We start from the raw sequence: 21,277 nt of genomic DNA, 5'->3' as shown, positions 1-21,277 counted from the left end.
AACGTGAAAGGAGCTAAAACTTTTCACGCAGGTGCGCTTAACGAGGGTAACTTGGAAAACATATTGGAACGCGGCCCCTCGAGGGCTGGAGGTCGATACCCCTGGTTTAAGTGAAAAGTGCCACACCCGCCCTCACCCCCACTTTCTGATTGGCTGTTTGATCTGTGACGTCATTCGGACACTCCATTAGTTACACCGCCATTTTCAGGTGTACCTAACCACAGGCCACTTCATTAGGGAAAAATCATGGTCAAAGCTTAACTGAAAGTGAAAAGTGCCACACCCGCCCTCACCCCCACTTTCTGATTGGCTGTTTGATCTGTGACATCATTCGGACACTCCATTAGGTACACCGCCATTTTCAGGTGTTCCTAATAACAGGCCACTTTATTAGGGAATATCATGGTCAAAGCTTAAAAGGAACGTGAAAAGTGCCACACCCGCCCTCACCCCCACTTTCTGATTGGCTGTTTGATCTGTGACGTCATTCGGACACTCCATTAGGTACACCGCCATTTTCAGGCGTACCTAACCACAGGGCACTTCATTAGGGAAAAATCATGGTCAAAGCTTAAAAGGAACGTGAAAAGTGCCACACCCGCCCTCACCCCCACCTCCTGATTGGCTGTTTGATTTGGCCATGTGCACCAATTGAAGGAAGCATAAATGCAGTGAGATTAATGACTGTCTTGGCCCTCCTTTGAAATCTTACATAGCTTGGCTGAAGATAGGCTCAAAAGAAATTGACAAGACATTAATTTTCACATTTCATTTCTTTATTTGCAAAGTGTTCTGGCATAATATCCAAAGACATTTCCCCTACAAATAAATTGCAGTCGGTGTTTGGAATTTTGACTGTCAAAAAGCTTTGGATGTTCCCCTTAGTCTTCCAAGACTATTGCATCTGTTGAAGAGAAAAAAAAAAGAATATCAAATGAAATATTTCACGAGGCGCCTTTCAAACGGCGTGTGGCCTGCTCACTTTTTACGCCGCAGTACTCATCACACTCGGCCTTGCTGTAGAACTTGTTGCCGTTGGTCTGGCAGAAGCCTGCTTTGTAAGGCACACACTCGCCCAGCATGGAATCAAAAGACCAGTTGAGGGGCTCACCCGAGCACGCCACGGCGGTCAGGGGGAGACGACACACCGCTGCAAGGAAGGAATAATGGCATCAGCATCTCAAAAAATACTAAGCTCACCCATGCTCACCTTCAGTGCGGCACCTCTGCAGACACTCCCTCTCGCTCTTGAAGTTGTTCTTGTTGCCCAGACAACCTCCATAGTTGAACATCTGACAGCTCATGGCGCTGGAGTTGTAGAAGTAGCGCTGGTGTATACCAAAACAAGGCCCCGCCTCCACTCCTAGACTGCACGCCTCTGAGGGGATGACAAAGATCTGACCCTCTGACGTTTTTTGATTGACTCTTATTTTTGCTGCTCTTACCTGATCCGTTGAACATGAGGGTGTCGTCACCAGAACCGACAAATTCCATTTCTTCCAGCGGGTCAGTTGATTCTACGTCCCTCTTCACCTTCTGTCTCGCAAACATGAACAACATGAACATATTTTTCCTCTTATATGTAGCTCCGCCCTTGACTATTGATAACAAAGATACAAAGCAGTTCCACTCACATCACTAATTAACTTAACAGAGCATATTGACGAAATAATAACTTACCTCGACCACAATTGGTTCTTCCACCTGCTCACCAGGAACACAGTCACCTGTAAAAACATCTGCTGGAGAAACTGCCATTCGGAAAGCATCAATGTTACTGCTTTGTGCCATACCTTTGTTATGTTTAAAGACAACGTTGTCGTGGCTGATCTCTTGTTCTCCGACCAGCGTTCGAAAGTCATCCAGCACCGTGTCCCTCACGTCCATGGTCCTACCTGTGGGAAGATTGCAACAACCCGGCTGAGGATAAAGCCCAGCAAAGCGATGCTGCGTCATGAGCGTCCACTCACTGTAAAGCTTCACTGTGGTGCAGTTCTGGCCCGATGATCCCTCCTTCATCATTACCATGAGGGCGTATTCCTCGTAGTTAGTGTGCACCACGTAGGCGTCCACTTCGGCGTCCAACTCTGCGGCGAAAGTAAGCAGAGTCACACAAATGGACGTCACAGTCGTTGGAGCTACCGAGAACAGCACTTTCCTGCAAAATAACAACATTGGGAATTTCCCCACTCTAGTTCTCGGTGGCTTATTTATGATGAGAGAGAAACATACTTGCAAAACGAAAACGTCCCGGTGTTGGAGTTAGATTATAGACTCCACTTTTGTGCTTACAGGTCCCATTTCTAAACACACACGGGAAAGAAAAAATCTTCAATTGTGAGTAATTGCGCATGCTGTAAAAGTGTATGAAGCACAAAACAACATGCACTGACTTGAGTACTGTTCTGGTCATTTGCAGTTTATCCTCAGCGGAACCTTTCTGCAGCACCAGATTGCCGATTGCGGAGTCCTTCGTGGGGCAATCATGAAGGCATGTCTTGGCCACAGCGACATCATGCCAAGTCCCTAAAAACTGGAATAAAAATATTGATTCTACACTTTGGTAGCAAAGCACATTTTAGTCCAGTACTGAGCAAAAAAAGGAGGAGGTAGAAGTTTCTTCAAGAAAGAAGTGCCACTCACCCTGGTTAGGTCAAAGTTCTCCTGCGTAGGATACAGAGGTTCTGGGAGAACCAGAGCCTGGCTGCTGCAGGTCCATCCCAGGATTAGCGTAAAAGCTAGAAACACAGCTTTCTGCATGATCACAGTCTTTCGATGCTCTGGTTCATGTGAGGAGCATTGACCCTGTGTTATATGTGTGCCTCAGCAGACAATGCAAACAAGGGAAAGAGCAAAGTTCTGCCACTCGTCCACTGACGGACTTCAGAATTTTGGCTAAATCAATATGTAATTATTTGAGGGATTAATGAATAACTGATGTGTGGTGTGTGGTGCTTGTTACTTTTTGCTTTAGGAATTAACCTTGATCATTTTAGTTACTGACGGGCTCAAGACAACAGAGTCGAGTCGTGTGTCAAGTTTCATTAACTTTGTTCTCATTAACAATGATGTCATCCCTCATTCCATATGTTCGGACCAGCGTCTGGAAGTCGTCCAGCACGGCTTGCCTAACATCCAAAGATCGATCTAACAAAGACACAATCACAACCACAATTTTTTTTTTATAACAAACCAGCCTCAAATATTGAAATATATACACTATGTTGAATTGGTATAAGTTAGCACATCATGTTTTATATGTTTTATATTAAAAAATAATAATACAATATGCAATATATTTAGTAGAATTTATAACTTGGCTATTTACTAGGGTTATTCTATCCTGACATCCCTAGTTTGAGCTAAGGCAATAATTGTTCAGGCAATAATTTTATTTCAAATAATATGATACAATTTTAATTCGCAAAATTAATCATTTAATTACTAATTGTTCATTTGCTAAAATTATATTAAAAATGATTTAACATGATACATTTTATTATCACAACTCACTGTAAAGTTTGAAGATGGTCGTCTTGTTCTGTGATGCTATCTCCGTGCTCAGCAGCCCCAACATGGCATACTGGTCATAGTCCGTCCGGACTACGTAGGCGTCAACATCCACGCCAAGCCCTTGAGGGAGATAATGGTTGATGTGGTGGTGGGCTATGGACAGTTATTGAAACTTACTTGGGACGTGGTAGAAAAATTGTCCTGCGGTGTCAGTTGAAGCATACTGAGTGGATGTCTGATGACATGAGCCATTCCTATGCAAAAAACAAACAGTCAAGTGCATTTAAGTACAATTTTTTTTAGCTTGAGTATTATTTTTTTCTGGTGACTTTTAATATTTTTTCCCCTTCATTTGAAACCATAAAGCTGTACTTTCATCCTCACCTGGGAACTGTGGCCAGCACAGTGACGTTCCCCTGCTGAGAGGCTTTCAGGTCCAAAATGACAATGACGGGGTTTCCCTTCTTCTTTTGCATATAATGAGGACAGTCAGAAACAACCGCCACCTCGTACCACTTCCCCATGAACTGCAAGGAAGCATAATATCATGAAGCATGAACTATGTTGCAAAACAATCAAATTTGGGTTCGAGCTATGCTCACTTGGTCCAGATCAAAGCTCTCCTGAGGGACGATTCGACTTTCACCATGCAGGATCCAGTCAAAGACAAACAAAACCAACAAACTCAGAATTCCTGGCTTCATAGTTTCTCTGCCTGGAAGTTACTCACCCCCCGTAAAAAAGCTAAGATTGGCATGTTGACTTTATGTAGGCGGTCGAGCAAAGTTCTGTGTGCAGGCGTCTGCGTTTGTAAACAAGAAGAAACGAGACTCTACCACTAAAAAAAAAAAAAAAAAAAAAAAAAGGTAATTTATCGAGTGCTACCGTTGTCAAACGTTTGTTTGTCTGCCCCCTTGTGGTTATTTAAAGGATGGACACGTACTGGGAATCAATAATACTCAAAAATAGTGAAACAAAAACAACGACACAGTTTGGAGGATAGTGTTGTAATCTGTAAATGATTTATTCATGGGAATGTGAACCAGCAGATTTGTTTACATCATCATTCTCATAGTCAGGTTATTATTGAAAGAGAGGTGTTTACAGTAACTGATGGCAGGTAAAAGGCCAAGTCAATACAATGGAGAAGCAACAAGGGACCTGCAGATTTTAACACACATAGTGAAGACGTGCTGAATACATGATGAATCCTCATGCATTTAAATATTTGATTATCAATTAACTCACTTATCCAGAAGGTGATGGAGGGCAATTGTCTGTTGGTTGAAAAAAAAAAATGCAATAACTTTAATCCAGTCATTTTAATAGAATATGATTTTTTAAATATATTTTTCTCTTTTTTTGAGGGCGTGTGCAGTGTGTTCCTTCATTTCAATGTGTTCTAAAATAGTCACAAAAATTATTTATTGCTGCCTGCCAATTTATACCTGCTAGCGGCGGAGTGAGAATGGCTTCTCTTGGAAATCCTCGAGATAAAGCGAAGGCTTTAAACTTCTGAATGACGTCAACCCTCACCCTGGGTGTGCGACCTGCGAGCAAATACGTGATCATTGCGACGTTACTGCTGGTGCGCTTGTGCATGTGTGTCTCACCATAGAGGGCCACCTGGGTGTACTCTCTATGAAACACTTTGTGTTTGAGCACCACTGCATATTCACTGTAGTTTGTGTCCACAACAGTGATGTCCTTCACCATGTTGTGACCTACGCATAGAAAAGCCCCAGAAAAAAAAAATCACCTATGAAAACAGCCAACATAACACACTGACCAATAAAAGCAATGAGTCACTTACGTGTACTAAAGTATGTAAATTGTCCTGGAAGATTTGCTTTCTCATAGTAGTACATTTTACTTTGACATCCTGCAGGCCTACAATACAAAGTGTCAAATTCTCGCTGTCAAATAAGAAGTAGGTAACGCCAAAACACTTACGTGGCGTCCCACATTGTGAGATTAACGTTGCCGTTTGCCTGCGTTGTGACGACACCCAGGGAGACCTTCATTTTGTCTCTGTATGGGACAAAGCTTGCCGAGTCATACGCCAGGCCCACGCGGTACCACCTACCTGCAAACTAAACACTCACAAACATAAATAAGTCATATTCTGCCTGAAAAAAAGTACACAAAAGTGAGTAAAAGTAAAGGTCATTTGTGGCCAACATTAAATAATCAGTTTCGTGTTATCTTTTAAGATAACATTCAAGGTCATTTAGGATAGCCAGCAGAGTTTTAGTCAATGTCAAAGCAAGAGCTTGATTACAAAACAACAAAAAGGAACATTATTTGAGAACACACAACATAATAGTTTGTCAGAGATATTAAAGTTACTTGTTGGATTATTAATAATACAGCCTGCTGGTCTTTAAAAAAAAATTTGTACTTATTTCTCAAATTCCTAGCAATTATTGTACGCAAAATAAATGTCCTCAAAAGAACGTGAAGTCGAACGTACCCTCTGCAAGTTGAAATCCCTCTGCGGCCTCACATCCCTGCTCGCCATCGATGTACACAACATCACCATGGCAACAGCCACCACGGCGGTCCTCATGGTGGCGTGGAGGGGGGCGGGGGAGCGGATATAATGGACTGAGGTGAGGTGGATGAGCTGCAAAAACGGGGCACGGGAGCGAGTTGTGATCCAAGTGGACTCAAATCCTCTCTGCAGCGACATTTGTTTATTCTGTGCGATCCACCCACCCAGTGGTCAGCCAATCACGGCTGAGCAGCAGCAGGGAGCAGGAAACGGGGGCCAAGAGTTGGAGAAGCCAAAACAAGCGTCTGGCTCTGATCAATTCAGTGAGGGCAATAAATCATAGCTTTGTGGTTTTGGAGTATCAGCTGAGGTTCATGTGGGGACCTCACAAGCACAAAAAGCTTTGGTGTCATGAGATTTGGGCTTATTGGGTCATTCTTTTTTGCTGTAAATGAGTGTTGATATACACAAACCTGCTGATCACAAGATCAACACCATGTTGGTGGTGGCATCATACTGTTTTTCTTCAGCTGGAATTGGGCCTTAGACACGGTGGAAGGAATTATCAGCAGCAGCGGCTTCTGCAAGAAAGAAAAACAAACATCAGGGTAAAGCCTACTAGAACATCTGAACTTCATTTGGGGTACGCTAAATGGTGGGAGGCTTAATTCTCAATACAGCCACATCCCAGTTGTAAAAGGGTGTGCATATTAATGCAACTACATTATCTCATAATAAACTCAGTTGTACAGGTTAAAGTGGAAAATATTTGAACAACAAAAAAGCTGAGTAAGGACTTTTTATATCTTCTGAACATGTTTTGAGTGGAGCGTTATGGGAAAAGGATATATGTCACCAACGAGTCAAGAATTTGCATGGTTTTATTCACGATCTTTCATTTTTCACAACAGCCTTTCTCATTTGCTTGAAAGTCACATATGCAACAATATGGTGGATAAGAGGACATCGATGTGTGTGTCGCAGACACACAGCACACTTCACGCACCTTTTATATTCCACACACACAGCGTGAGCTGAGAGCTGCCACCTGTGCAGGGACATCATATCTCAAAACAAAATAAACAAAAAAGCTTTAAAGCACTCATGTACAATTTTTTTTTCCTTTCTCTAGCATCGCTTCATGTCATTAATGGGGGAAAAATAAAAAGTGCAAGAATAAGGTTGGGACGTGTTGATTGGGGTAGAGAGACAAGAGTGCTACATAAACATGTTATACAGTACAGTAGTTCTTCAAAATGTTTGTACTGAAGTTTCGCAGATTGTATTAAATCACTTTTCAATTTTAAATTGTGTGTTGGATGATGAACACAAACGGTGAATATATATTACAGATGATTCCGATCATTTAAAAAGGCCAATCAAAAGCCAGTAGAGGGACATTTCCTATAAATTATAATCATTAGATGTGTTCGTATTTACTCATGGAATCACAGTGCAACACAAGAAAAAGAAAATACTTTTTAAATTGTTTGTATACTAATAGGTTGGTCTCTCGAGTGCACATCTCCTCCACAAGCCTTCGATAACACTAAAACGATTGCTCATCATTGAAACAAAACAAAATGAAAACAACAAAAATACTCACAATTTGCATGACCAGTGTGATTTCAACTAGAATGTGACAAGGGGCTATTAAGTGTACTGTAATTTGATATTTTTGTGAACGCAGCACCCCTTTTTATCCTACAAGTCTCAAAATCAAAACATGCATTCCCTTTTACTGCATGACACCTTCAGTCAAATTCCAACACAGAATTTCCAAAAACTATTTAGCTTAAAATGAGACCATTTCAGAAATCTTACACATATATGTTTGCAGCAGATTGTCTTCCACTTAGGCATGAACCCTTCCCAACAGTGAAAAAATAATCACACAAATCAAAAATTTCACACAAAGACGACATGAAAAATACACAAACATTGACAGATCAAAATATAATTAATAGTTTCTCAGAAATAATAATTTAAAATCATAAAAAAATGTGAAAATGGAAACCATACATTTTAGTGTGCTGCTCCTGTAAGGCTATTGAGTCACGCGCCCCCTTCATGGGTCAAAGTTGACCCTTGGAAGCATCATTTACAGCCCTCAAGTGCTCCCATGAGATAAACGTTGCTATCCATCACCGTCTTTTTACATTTTTATTATTACCAGTAGGAAGTGGAGCAGACAAAAAAAAAAAAAAAACTCAGCTGATGGGTAAACGCAGTTTGGTTTCTTGTCACACGTCTCAAAGTGCATGACAAGAAACCACTCCAGTTTGCATTCTTCTCTTTTTTTATGGTTGCAAGAATGTAAAAAGGAAAAATGTTTGCTGGACGGAGCAAGGAATGAAACAGAGCTACAAACATAAACATGAAGGATTTGATCATTTAGCCAGTTGGACCGGACGTTTTGGTGGGTGCACCTGAAGAAGAAAAAGGGACAAAACATTTGGAGACAGATGCTGAATTAAAAAAAAAAAAAAAAAGCGACCCTGAGAACCACACTTCATATTTTGTACTTTCTGGATGCCAGTGGGTCAGGGCCTGCGAATCACAAGTAAGGCACTGCTTGACGATGCGCATTCATGCCTTTACAACCGCTGATGACAGACACTGCAAAAAAAAAATACAATAAAGACATTTTGGACTTTCCCAGTTTTTTCCTACTCGAACCGTCTTTGGATCTTGTTCATTAAAAATGTGTTTCCTTCAAACACAGACACACAAAAAGTGCTGTCTAACTGAACAAAGCCGCATAGCGTTACGTTGCCAGAGTCAGTTATGCACAAAGGAGTATTTGGGCCACACTAAAAAAAAAAACAAAAAAAACAAAACAAGGGGTGGGGGACAAAATGTAATGTCACAAAAAATGCTTTGGAATGTTACAACGTCATAACCTTCAGAGAAATTAATTGTAATGTGACCGGAAAAGTCGCATGGTTCTGAAAATTGAGTTGTACCTTTACAAGAATGAAACTAATTATCGTAAATTGTCGTGAAATTACAAGAAATAAGTTGCAATGTTACTAGAACAAGATCACATTGTTCCTAGAACTTAGTTGGGATGTTGCAAGAACAGATTAAGTCGTAATGTTAAAAGCCATAATGAGAATTGTTGTAATTTTGACACATGTACTAGTTATATTGCAACTTTATTCATTGTAATTCAAACGATACTATAAATTCATTACGTCACGATTTTGTTTCAGTGTGTTTGCATTACGCCTTTGGAGTCACAAAACAAACCTCACAAAAAATGTACTTTCTGCAGCACAACTGCATACAAATAAAGCTTGAGAGATGTTGTCAAACAAAAATGACATTTTTGATGGCTATGGCGAACATAAATAACTTACATTCCCATTAAATATGTAAACAAAGAAAATATTTGGTGCAACTTATTTGACTAAAACGCTTTGAATCACATCAGCTCCTGCGGGGTGTTTTCCGAGTATTGCGCTCCACAACACTTGATGCCTTTTCCACATGTCGTCCGGTGTCAGCCAAAGTTGACGAAGCTCACTTGGAGCCTTTTTGCAAGTCAAAAGACAAAAAAAAAAAAAAAAGAAGACAGACGACTTCTCTGATGTCACAATCCCTCTCAGCATCCTTCAAGTGTGTGTTTGTGCATGTGTGTCCTGTTTTTTTTTTTTTTTGGGCGGTCCAGCAAAAACAGACTCAATGTGGTTGGTTTCAAGCTACCAGATATATCTGGTTACTGGCTTCATGTATGTGTTATAACTGAGGTAGCCAAAGGGGTCGCTAGGGAGACTTCAGCAGGGGATGAAGGGAGAGCACTGCTGTGTGTGTTGTAGCAATCCAAAATGGGGCTCCGGGGATGTGGCTATTTCAGTTGCTGGAATTTTCCATCTTGATCACAAATCTTCATTTTTGAATCCGTTTGCGTGTGAGCGTGTGCATACATACACGTTGGGAGATGTCGAGGCAAGCTCCGTTATCACAATTTATGTTTCCCTGAAAGTATGGAGCGGTACAACTCCTCATCCAGCAGCACATAGCGCCCTCTGCTGGAATCCAGGAAGTACAGTCTGTCTGACACCGCTTTAGGGTCAAAGCCTTCTCGTCGAAGATCCGTTTTCTGGAATTTAAACGTTCCTGTCAAGATAGAAAACACATGTTAGGATTTCAAATGAATGAGAATGTACAGAAAAAAAAAAAAGGGGAGCACTTTTACCAGTTTTGTTGACTTCTGGGAGAAAGCGGAGGAAGACCGGCCTGGCATATGGAGGAAGAGCCTTGTCCAGATCCTTCACAAACTTTTCCAGGTCAGAGGAGTGATTTGGATCGGCGATGGCGGCCATCCCAGCCTTCCCTTCTGCACCTAAATAAACAATGGAGATTCTTCCTGTGAACCTTTCAAGTCAGAACAGATGACTTAAACCAGTATTAAGATTTTACCAGGTACTTCCACCCCATAGACCACAACATCTTTCATGTCAAGCAGCCTGCTGAGTGTCCCTTCCACCTCGGTGGTGGAGACGTTCTCTCCTTTCCAGCGAAACGTGTCTCCCGTCCTGTCCTTGAAGTACATGTGGCCGCACTCATCCATGATCAGCACGTCGCCTGGTGAGAAGATAAAATATCAAACCCAAAGAACTGCATAGCGTCGAGGCAGTACACACTTACCGGATAAATAAGCACTGTCTCCCTTCTTGAAGACACTCTGAGCAATCTTCTTGCTGGTTGCCGATTGATTGACATAACCGTCGAACCTGCGGAGAGGGTCATTCTGAATGATCCTGCCCACCAATTGACCAGGCTCGCCTAAACAGATGAACATTTGGAGAGTGAGGACTTAGCAGATTTGTTTTCATGAATAGTATCCAGAAATGATGAAGCCACTCACCGGGTTTACAGGGAATGCAGACACCGTCGGGCCCTCGGATGAGCTCCATAGTCTCTTCATCTACCCTTACGAGTCGGATGGGGTAGATGAAGGGTAGAATTTGACTGTTGAAGCCGCACGCTCCCACCTGTAGGACACCCAAGGATCAAGAACAGAATTGAGAACCACAGGTGCAAAACTTGTCTTCATGCCATGTCAGGAAACAACTTTCTGTTCACATTCACTGGCGGAGCTAGAGGGGGTTATGTGAGGGGCACTAGCCCCCCCTGAAATATGCTCAGCCGCCCACTCCTCGGGTGCCAAGCAATTGACTTTTGGATGTTTTTCAATTTTTCTTCGAGTGACACAGCCATTCACCAGACCTCAAACAATCAGGTTCCTCACATCTCAAGCGCCTACCTTGTTGTCAAAGTTTCCTAAGCTGCAGTTGCACTCAGTTGCACCATAGAATTCGGCTATCTGCGGAATGTTGAATCGCGTCATGAATTCCTCCCATATGGACTGACGCAGGCCGTTCCCGAGCGCCATGCGCACACAGTGCCGTTTTTCCATGTCGCGTATCGGCTGGTTGAGCAGGTAGCGGCAAATCTCACCTATGTACTGAACAATCTGAAGGACAAGAAGAGAACACGGGTCTGCCTTCAAAGAAGGAAATAAACATGCTCAAGATAAAATAAATGACTTGTGTGCTTACTTACAGTGCAGTTGTACTTAGCGCAGTCGTCCCAGAAACGGGAGGCAGAGAACTTCTTTCTGATGACGACACTCATGCCATGGATTATACACTGGCCCACCCCCACAATGTTACCTGTCAACAACAGAGACATTAGCAGGTGGACAGTAAAAGTTTTTTTTTTTAATTTACTGTTTATTTTTATTTACTGTAAACAAGTCAAAATACAGAAGCTTGTTTACCTGCAGAGTGGTAGAGTGGAAGGCAGTCGTACAAGACGTCATCCGGCGTCATCCTGAAACCGTAATACACCAGAGCGGCCATGCGGTAATACCTTTGACCAGAGGAATGTGAGAGTCAAGTTAAAACTATGTTTGCTGCAGCACTCTTTGTGCTTGGTGCACGAAAAGCCAAACGTATAAATCAAAACCGCTTGCTTCCTACCTGCTGTGCACAACAATGGCCGCTTTAGGCATCCCGGTGGTTCCTGACGTGTAGATGTAGAAGAGGCGATCTGCAAAATAAAGCAGTGAGATCACAGGGAGTGGTGGAAAGGTTTTTCTGCATGCCGATGCGACTACGTGACTGTTTCAGAAATATTTGATTTGGCGTGGCCTTCTTACCTGTGAAGCAGCGTTGTGGTCGACTGGGCAGGTGCGACGGGGCAGCGGCCAGCAGCGGCTCGAGGCACTCGGTACCCTGAGGTACCCGTTTGGGGTCCCAATCTCCGGCGCAAAACATCTGCACCGTCTTCCCCATTGAAACGTGAACCTCGGACACAGCTGGAGGAAACAAAGCACTTATTTTAAAAACAGATACAATCATTAAGAAGATGTGGAGGATTCGATGCAAAGTAGCCATCAAATAAATGACTCTGCAAAACCGCTGACTTCAGCACCTTTTTTATTTTAACATTGGGCAGTCACTCAAAAAAGTGCCACGAGGCATTAATGACTAATTTATGAGCACTCCACAACGCTGGCGTGCAGTTGTCCGACTGTAATGCGGCTTCGAATGTTTAAAAGCAAAAAATACTGCAGGTAAGAGAATGACATCATAGGAAAGGTTATTTGTTCATTTATGAATTGTTTAGAGTTCATTTAATTAAATCTTAATATTAGTCAGAGACTGAACAAGTCACTTAGCAACCGACTCAAATAAGGCTTAGTAACTTGCTATGAGTTCAAGACGCTTTCAGCTACAGAAGCAAACTCCCAATCTTATCGCTTTCACTGTTTTTAGTCTTAAGAGAATGTTGTGTGCTGACATTCCATCATTCTTTCATGAGCCATTTAAAAGCTCCATTGGCTGATACCAAAGCGAGGCCCCGCCCCCCCAATATTATAAGAGCGCCGTACATTTTCTGTGCTCCACTTAACGTCTCGTGCCAAAGCACTCAGCAACGCACGTCAACGGATGCAACGGTGTTTCAGCTAGCTTTCCCGCTAGCTAGCAAACGCTCCTTACCATCAGTCAGCTCAGATCCAAACACCACCGCTTTGGCTTTGGAAATGGTTACGCAGTGCACCAAGGCCTCGAGTCTCAAATTAAAGTTGATGAGGGCGGCCTCCACTCCAATCTTGGCCATGCCAAGCCACAGTCCCACATACTGGGACCTGTTCTCCATGAAAACGGCCACCACGTCGCCCTCCTGAGGGTTGAGACAAAGAAATGGAGTGAACGTCAAACCACTGCGAGTCGTTTACAAATCTGGATTTGCCGTACTTGAAAGCCGCGTTGGAGCAGCAGGTTGCCCACTCGGTTGGAGTACTCGTCTAATTGTCGGAAGGTCCACGTCTCGCCGGTGCCTTCGAAGATCAGCGCCGTTTTGTCGGCGTGACGACGCACCGTCTCGGCGAAGATGGCGGGGATAGTGTTGTTCTGCCGTAAGTGGCGTTTGACGTTCATCTTGACCCGCAGCAGCACCACTGCCGCGCTGAAAAAAAAAAAAAGGACTCATTGGCATCTATAGAAGGCTTTTAAACAAAAACTTTTAATATCAAAACAATGATATAATTGATTCCATTCATGTGTGATGATGGTAAGAAAACAACTATACGATAATTTTTTTTTTTTATCTAGGATAGTGACGATGACAACACCTGCAATAAAAAAGGTGATGGTCCGAGGGGCAAAACGGAAACCTTGCACTTGGTATTTCACGTACGCAGCAACGGTGTAAAGGTCCCGATAATAGAGTGCCATATAATTATTGCTACATCAGCAAAACTAGTTACCACTGCAGCCATTCAAATTTCACAATTTCTTCCACTTAATCACAACTGCTTAGTTTACAAAAGGAGTGATTGATGACATCAGTCAACAGTATCACATTAGGGAAGAATGTTTTGCTCTTCCTATTCAACTGCCATTATGCACTAACCTGCTCTGCCACAAAGTTCCTAAAGAATCTCTGTCATTTAATCCAAGCCAATGACTAAGATGAAATTCATACTTCTGCTTCATGATCACTGGCGAAGCTGGGATTTTTAAATTCACTTGACTCAAAACTTACTGCAAGTCTCTGCCGATTGTTTTGACGAAAATCCGCAGGAAGCGCCATCCTCCGCTACCCAGGTAGAAGATGAGGATGGCTGGCAGGACTTGGAACCAGGGCAGGCCAATCAGCAGCCTCAAGACAAACAGCAGGGCTGTGCAACACGCTAAACGCAGCATCCTGCAATGACGTAAGCGTGTCAAAGGGTCAAAGGTGTGACAAGAAAACAGCCCAGTTGAAGAAAGGTTACATGAGATAAGACTTTTTATTGTGCTGGATTGCCGCAAAACACACATTCTTAATAAAATGGTCGGATTAAAATGCTACTCTGCATTTTTTTCTAAGGTAACACAGCTGACCTAAAAGTTTTTGTGGGGCGTTCATGACTGTCGTTATGTCAGATTACCCGACATGATGTCATTCATTAATTTGGTGTTTTGGACCGTGCATACGAGTGGAATCACTATAAGTGGACACCGATCAGACCCCGCCCGATCATAGCGTCCACCCAGAGGACAGAGCGCGTCCGGTCACCCCGAGTGCCCCGTCACATAAATGTCTAGAAACAAATCGTGGGGGCACGTCAGTACCTCGCAATTACCTCAAACCTTAGTAAGCATCAAAGAATCAACTCTGTGCGTGTTTCGCTCATTGATCAAACAGCCTCGAACAAACAACCTCAATGATGCAGGTTCGATATTGGCAAACTACCAAATTAGAATCTTTAGCTAATTGATTAAAAGAGAAAACCTATAGTCTCCCTGGTGGAGGTCACATGTGTGAAGTGACAGCTGGGAAGGTATCCGATGACACCTCGGGATGAAGTTAACTTTTCATGATGCAGTCATATACATTAAAAAACGTAGCCGCCGGGCTATCATCGAGCGTCATGGAAGGTTGCATTCTGACGATATTCGTCAGCTCTTTGCCTTCCTTCTTCCTTAAAACGTAGATGTGAGCGGCGAGGTAAGCGGTTGTTGTTGCACCCGGAAATTTGCGCGCAGCATCATATTGCAGTTGTGGGATGGCAGCGAGTATGCCATGTGCGCGTTTACACAGGGCCTCGAGAGATCGTGTGGTCGGGCAGGTCCAACCTGAAGGTGCTGCCATGCGCAATCGAGACGCAAATGATACAGATGGGTGGATGGATGCTTGGTGCGGTATAATAACGCGAAAAAACACAGCGGATGTGCCGTATCGCTGCCGGAGCTGCGTAAAGCGGTCGAACGAGCTCTCAGTCAAATGGGTTTAGCGCACTGATCGCTCACAAGGTTGACAGAGGACAAGCGCACGGTCATCATCACGTCAATCTTTTGTTACACGCACTCGGACACAAACGCCTCTCACCTGGCCCGGTCACAGCGTGTAATATGCCAAAAAAAAAAGAAATCCCAGACGCGAAGCTTCTTGATCGGCTTACAGGCCAGCCTGCTGCTGGTCTCCTCCTCCGCCTCGCGCACGGCCGCTTGAGACGCACGGAAACGAATACGCGCACCGGGGATCTTCCTCCCTCTTGTTAATAGCACAGCGCCTCCGTTCCGATTGGCCTGGCTGAGCGTGTCGACTTTGACCCGGCGAGCATCATTCGTCCATTATGCCGATGCGCGATGTTTTCTAGCTTCATTGTTGCTTGATGAAGCCCTCGCGTTGTCGTAATTCAAATGACCTTATAGTTTTCGCATCAAGCCCCCGCCCACCGCGGGCAGCTTGCAGCCAGAGCCGTGAGAATAAGCGGTGATTGACAGGGATCTCGACAAATCGAAGTCTTGTATTCTTGCCGACGTCACGGCTAGGCAGGGGCAAAGAGCTTGACGGGAAGGAAAATGCGGCGAGGCCTGCCCGCTTGTTACCGCCCGCTGCTGCTGTTCATTGACACAGAGCATTTGTGCACCCGGTAGTGAAAAAGACCCCGATGCGGAACTAGGGGGGGAGTTTAACAAGCACTGCCGACAGCGCATGCGTTACGGTCGCTGTGTTCACCAATGCGCATGCGTGGACTCATAATTTGAGTATCCTGAAACACAGTCCTTAAAATATTTCATTATTAGTATTCAACAAGTGAAACGTTTCAACACGTGCAGTGTAACTAATAACGTTGATCAACCTTTAATTTAATAAACAATTTTCATTCACATTGCAAAGTGTCACTTATCTCACTGTCACTCTTAACTAGTGCCTTATCAACATTTTGTCTTGGTGGTGTCTTCAACAATACCAAAGTCTAAAGAGATAAATTTTAATACATTATCTGCTGGGACGGATCTACCGCTATGACTCAAGATAAGAACACAAGATCACTTTTAGCCTTAAAAGTAGACCCAAGAATATTGTGGGCTATACACAGCACTATTACAGGCCACAAAAATGCCTGTGCTGCTCTCGTGGAGAAAACCCGCTAACTGTTTCAGGATAGATAAGGACACACCCGACCGACTCTGTCTATACTCAACATGTCAGACGAGCCGAACTGAATTAGTGATTTAATTTCACGAGGAAACTTTTTTGTGGATCTGTACTATCTGCACAACTTTATCCAAAGCGGCTTATTTGTTAAATGCTGACAACTGAAACCAATAACATGCTATGCTTTAACATATTTTAAATGACACTATTATTAAAATAAATAAACATAAGTAGCTATGGTCCCATAGAGTCTTGTTTAGATGACTGTCCAAATAAACTTAAACTGTGTGCTATACTTTCAAACCTTTTCAAAACTGTTTTCTTTTTTTTTTTTTTTTTTTTTTTACTGTTAGTCCTCCAGTTCCAGACCAAAGTGGCTGTAGAGGTCTCGTACAGTGGTCCCGCGTAGAGCAGCTGCAAGACACAGAAAAGCAGGAGGAGTTAAACCTGCCTTTGACTCATGTCAGGGTCACCCCTCCCTCTTGTCTTCTTAAAATAAACTACAAAACACTGACCAGGCTGACATCTCGGGTGTTCCAACAACCCAATGGCTTTAAACAACTATTTTGTGCTGGATGAAGCATGCCGCATTTTGTTTTCATAGTTTAAGTCATCTCGACACCCGTGCATTTGTGGTTTGAAAGAAAAAAAGATGTCCAATGCTGTGGCTGACAGATGCACATGGCGAGAGACAAAGTGACAGTTGTCTCCGGCGAGTGCTGCAGAGCATCTCCTCACATCACCATTCTCTCACTATAGGCCGCCCACCCATGCCGGCCCCCAGAGTGACGCCGTGTAGCGCGTCAAACGGCGTGTCCAAGCGTGGGCTCTTTGTGAAACACAAATGAACGAGCGAAGTCCGAAGGGAGGAAGTTTCTGTGTGTTTGTGTCAGACTGTACACGTGTGGAAATGATGGACAGAGATGGCGATTGTGCCTAAGTGGTAAATGAGGGCCATTGTGCTGGAAGGGAAATGTTACCTCTATTTACAAAGAAGTCATTATTGAGCTTTCAAAAAATGCTGGATGCGTCATGATAAGCATAGGAAGTATATATATATATGTGTGAAACCGAAAATAGAACTGGTGGAGATGTCATCTTGTCACATTTTATGTGCTAAAGTGGGTAAAAGGTCCATCACCTCTGATGATACATACTAGACAAGCCTATGATTCATCCAAACTTTCCTAACAGTCTTCGATTCGATAACCTTCCTCATTTTCAGCCAGGCTTAATACTGTACAAAGGTAACCCTTGGGATTCATTCAAATCCTCTGGAGAAAAAACAATACTTTAGTGGCCTCTACTGGTTGACTGCAGAATTACAATTCAATTTTAATTCAATGAATGGCAAAAAAAAGAGATTTTTCCGTTTGCCAAATTTCCTACACAAGCGGTGCAAAAGGAGATTACCCAAAATACCTTTCTCCATATTGCAAAGAATTTTCATTGGAATTAACATGAACCTTTTTGAAAAAGACATTCATTCTACAGGAGATGGTTGTTTAATTGCGATACTACCAGGCTTGCATATTAGCCATAAAGTGTGTTTCCTCTAAACAGCTGTCCCAAATGTTCCCAAACATTGTTTTTAATGTTGCTAGAGGTCAACTCGCCCCTGGAATCATGGTTGCATAATCAGTACTCTGCATATACATTTTCTTTTGTTCATGTCAATCCAATAATTTCCAGACACTTTCCAGAACCATAGAAACACTTCACTAGTTTTATACCTGGAGGTACATCCATCATAGTATTGATCTTCAGTGTGTATATGATCATTTTTCATACCTATTCTGCCCAAGAGGGACTGTCCAATGTCCTTGATGTCGTTGTACTCATGCAGCATATCAATGTGACAGTCCAGCTCCTCCACGTTGTATCCTCTGGCAAAAGACAACTTTACTTTAGACAGACTGAAGACTGAACATGAATTACATGGTCTTATCTTCTATTTGTCCCCTGAAATAAATACGCAAATAAGCCACCTGCATTACATGTTCATAATTTCAAAAGCAACTGTACTCACTCCATTTCCAGTTGTGCAATCTCAGTATCCAACTTCATTGACCTTTTCTCAAGCTCTTCCACCTCTTCTTCAGGACTAACTTTACAAGACTTAGTTATTTGACCCTGTGATGTAAACAAAATAAACGTATCCTTATATTTGAGAAATATGTTTGGATTTGAGGCGGCTACGTACCGGTGATTTGAAGTTGGAATGTACTTTCCTCATTTTTGAGAAAGAAGTTCTGTAAGAAGAATGATTTTTAAAGTGAAAGGCAACTCTAGGTCGCTCGTATGTTGGAACTGAACAGTAAATAAATAGATTATATAAAGAAAATATGTTACACAATACAGCTTAAAAAGAAATAAAATGGCAGTCTTTGAAATGGCCTAACAGGACACCGTCTAACTTATAGACAAGCAAGCAAACGTAAAAATACGAACCTTTTCAAAAGTCCTCTTTTTAAATCATTCCCTTCTGGTGTCGAAATTGGGCTTGCGGAGTTATTTTGTTCCCCGATATCTTCAGACAATTGCTCAGAATTCATATTTACACTAACAAGTAGCTCGCTCGTGTTTAAACACAGAAACAGGAAGTGCACACATGGCGGGTTGTGGTCACTCTTTAATATGATTGGTTGTCAAAACTTGATAGGCGGAGCTTTAGAAACTGAAAACTACGGCGGCCGAAAAAGAAATGTTACGTAGAAGAAAGGCGAGTGCTGCTGGGAAGCATTATTATGGAAACAAAAGTACATAAACATTTTATGACTAATAACTAACACACTGCATTTAAAAGTACTTTTTAGTGCAACCACCAGAGGGCAACATATTACCGATTCATTTCCTGACACTTGAGTCCCTCTTCCTTTGCCCTAAAGTTGACATACTGTGCAGTCTATACTCGGGTGTTAATCTACACACTGAGACCTCTCTGGAGATCTGAAGCTAAAACTGCCTTTCAGATTGATTCACCACTACCGGCGCTCTAAATCTAAATCACTGGTGGATTAACAAAGCAAAGGTCAAGTAGTGCATGCAACGCACACACACACAGAATTTAAGACTTTTACTGTTGCAACACACGTTGGAGGCTAGAGATTCTCCTCACGGATCACTGGGTAAGCAGAAGTGGAAGACGGTGAAAGATTTAGCTTTAAAAACACAGAAAGAGGGAAGGCTTCATGGAGCGAGAACAAAAATTGGAGAAAATGTGCCGCTTCCGGCAATGCAGGACATAAAATCAAGTCCATTCGGTTTTATGTCCTCGGGATTCATTGCTTATTTATTAGTTTGTACAAAGACAGAGAGGGTGGGAATGAAAAATTCAGACAGGAGACATAGACTTTGTCTCCTTTTAGAAAGATCACACACACCGGCTGCTAATGGCTCATGCGAGATGGGTTGTACCCCATAAACACTCCCAACAAATATGTATGGAGCAGCTGTTTTTGTTGATGCACTGGTGTGCACTCACTGGACAACATTTGGTACACGTTCAAAATCTAATTAGATCCAGTTCATAAGAGCTGCATCAAATGTTTAGATGATGCAGTCGATAAGAGGGAAAAATACACATGATAATTAGTTTTTTCCAAAATCCTCATTTGGAAAAAAGCAGTGATTGGGAAGGCAACGTTGGTTAGCGGCTTTTTTTGGAAAGCTTCATATCTATATATCATCTTCATAATTCATGGCCATCCCAGCTACTCTACTGTGCTGCATCTAATTTGCACTGCTGGAGATGTGCAAAGAGGAACAAACAATGGGCGCACGTTGATACACAAACACAAAAATACACTTTCACTGCTGATGAATTTGCATCTAAATGGTTAATGCTCATTTACACAATTACGGCGCAAACACAGAAAGCCCATGTGTAAGAAAAGTGTACTATCATGACTGTGCTCTTTAATTCAACAAAATGAGGGCAAAAGATCATTTTCAAAAGGCTTTAGTTAAGACAACTAGCCGAGACAGCTGTCAGCAGAAAAGAGAAAGGAACATTTTGAATGTTATTGCTTGTAAAAATGGTGTTGCCAAAGCCAGAGCAAACTCCACATAAGAAACCAGAGCTGAGATTCAAACTAAACATCTGACAGGCGAGGTTTGCAGTGTGTCCTGCAGAGATAAGCTGCAGAAATCAAATGATGTCAAATTAAATGGAAACCAATTAATTTAAATTAGTTGACGTGTCACTGGAGAGATTCTTGATCTGCACACGAACAGGGGCGGAATTACTCCGAAAATGTTGGTGTTGCATATTAGCTTTTATTTATGCTTCCTGGTCATAACGAGACCACATCTGCTCTTCTTTTCTACTCACAAACCATATTTGGGTGTTTTTCCACAGCTGTCTGCTCCAAGCTGTTTGTTCCATGTGACACGTTTAAAATAAAAGAACAGGTGATCCAGCAAGTGCTTTGTGATTCAAGTCAAACGGCACAAGAAGTAAATGTTACCATGGGAGCCTTGTCAAAGCTCTGATGAAATCAGCAGTGACGGAAGCGAGTTTGCACTCAGCTCCAGTCAGCCCTGAGGTGAAGAAAACGCCTGTTTGTGAAAATCACTGGCTAACTTTTCCCCGAGATTCACAAGAGTGATAATGAACCAACCTGGCAGCAATGCGATGGAACGATAACCAGAATTATTTCAATAATAAAGTGACTGAGTCATAGAAGAAAGCGGACCATATATAAATACACTGACGATCAAGGGAGAGGAAATAGATGCACTTATTAGACGAGTGAGTCAGAGCTAATGAATGAGAGAAGACTGTGACAGATGGAGACGTGTGAGGAGCCTCCCCGGCACAGA

At 42.6% G+C, this 21,277-nt stretch overlaps 4 protein-coding genes across 5 annotated transcripts; all 4 read right to left on the bottom strand.

The window, feature by feature from the left end:
* Window positions 1-754: 754 nt before the first annotated feature.
* Window positions 755-2,822, bottom strand: LOC119131855 (protein AMBP-like). The gene is made up of 10 exons (XM_037266636.1): window positions 2,644-2,822; window positions 2,394-2,533; window positions 2,233-2,303; window positions 1,971-2,087; window positions 1,794-1,895; window positions 1,681-1,727; window positions 1,446-1,536; window positions 1,211-1,378; window positions 983-1,150; window positions 755-904 (listed from the first exon to the last, which is right to left on the bottom strand). Exons 1-10 carry the CDS (start codon window positions 2,758-2,760, stop codon window positions 882-884), a joined length of 1,044 nt encoding a protein of 347 aa, XP_037122531.1. The 5' UTR covers window positions 2,761-2,822; the 3' UTR covers window positions 755-881.
* A 186-nt stretch (window positions 2,823-3,008) lies between these two features.
* Window positions 3,009-4,365, bottom strand: LOC119131874 (protein AMBP-like). Its single transcript, XM_037266666.1, has 5 exons — window positions 4,116-4,365; window positions 3,898-4,040; window positions 3,691-3,767; window positions 3,514-3,633; window positions 3,009-3,147 (listed from the first exon to the last, which is right to left on the bottom strand). Exons 1-5 carry the CDS (start codon window positions 4,215-4,217, stop codon window positions 3,035-3,037), a joined length of 555 nt encoding a protein of 184 aa, XP_037122561.1. The 5' UTR covers window positions 4,218-4,365; the 3' UTR covers window positions 3,009-3,034.
* A 146-nt stretch (window positions 4,366-4,511) lies between these two features.
* Window positions 4,512-6,220, bottom strand: ptgdsa (prostaglandin D2 synthase a). Its single transcript, XM_037266658.1, has 7 exons — window positions 5,987-6,220; window positions 5,467-5,606; window positions 5,327-5,403; window positions 5,127-5,237; window positions 4,962-5,063; window positions 4,762-4,790; window positions 4,512-4,674 (listed from the first exon to the last, which is right to left on the bottom strand). The coding sequence occupies exons 1-6, from the start codon at window positions 6,203-6,205 to the stop codon at window positions 4,762-4,764; spliced, it is 678 nt and encodes a 225-aa protein (XP_037122553.1). The 5' UTR covers window positions 6,206-6,220; the 3' UTR covers window positions 4,512-4,674.
* Window positions 6,221-6,872: 652 nt separating this feature from the next.
* On the bottom strand, window positions 6,873-19,078 carry slc27a4 (solute carrier family 27 member 4). Of its 2 annotated transcripts, none has more exons than XM_037266579.1 (14): window positions 18,905-19,078; window positions 14,069-14,230; window positions 13,279-13,489; window positions 13,021-13,204; window positions 12,177-12,335; window positions 11,998-12,067; window positions 11,796-11,887; window positions 11,579-11,688; window positions 11,280-11,489; window positions 10,881-11,007; window positions 10,661-10,798; window positions 10,433-10,597; window positions 10,209-10,355; window positions 6,873-10,129 (listed from the first exon to the last, which is right to left on the bottom strand). In XM_037266579.1, exons 1-14 carry the CDS (start codon window positions 19,006-19,008, stop codon window positions 9,972-9,974), a joined length of 2,037 nt encoding a protein of 678 aa, XP_037122474.1. In that variant the 5' UTR covers window positions 19,009-19,078; the 3' UTR covers window positions 6,873-9,971. The 2 variants fall into 2 exon arrangements, with proteins under 2 accessions (XP_037122474.1, XP_037122473.1); XM_037266578.1 differs by lacking the exon at window positions 18,905-19,078 and adding an exon at window positions 15,398-15,757.
* Window positions 19,079-21,277: the final 2,199 nt, after the last annotated feature.

This window comes from Syngnathus acus, chromosome 12, assembly GCF_901709675.1.
Source record: "Syngnathus acus chromosome 12, fSynAcu1.2, whole genome shotgun sequence".
NCBI lineage: Eukaryota > Metazoa > Chordata > Actinopteri > Syngnathiformes > Syngnathidae > Syngnathus > Syngnathus acus.
This window is presented reverse-complemented; position numbering and strand designations above follow the sequence as displayed.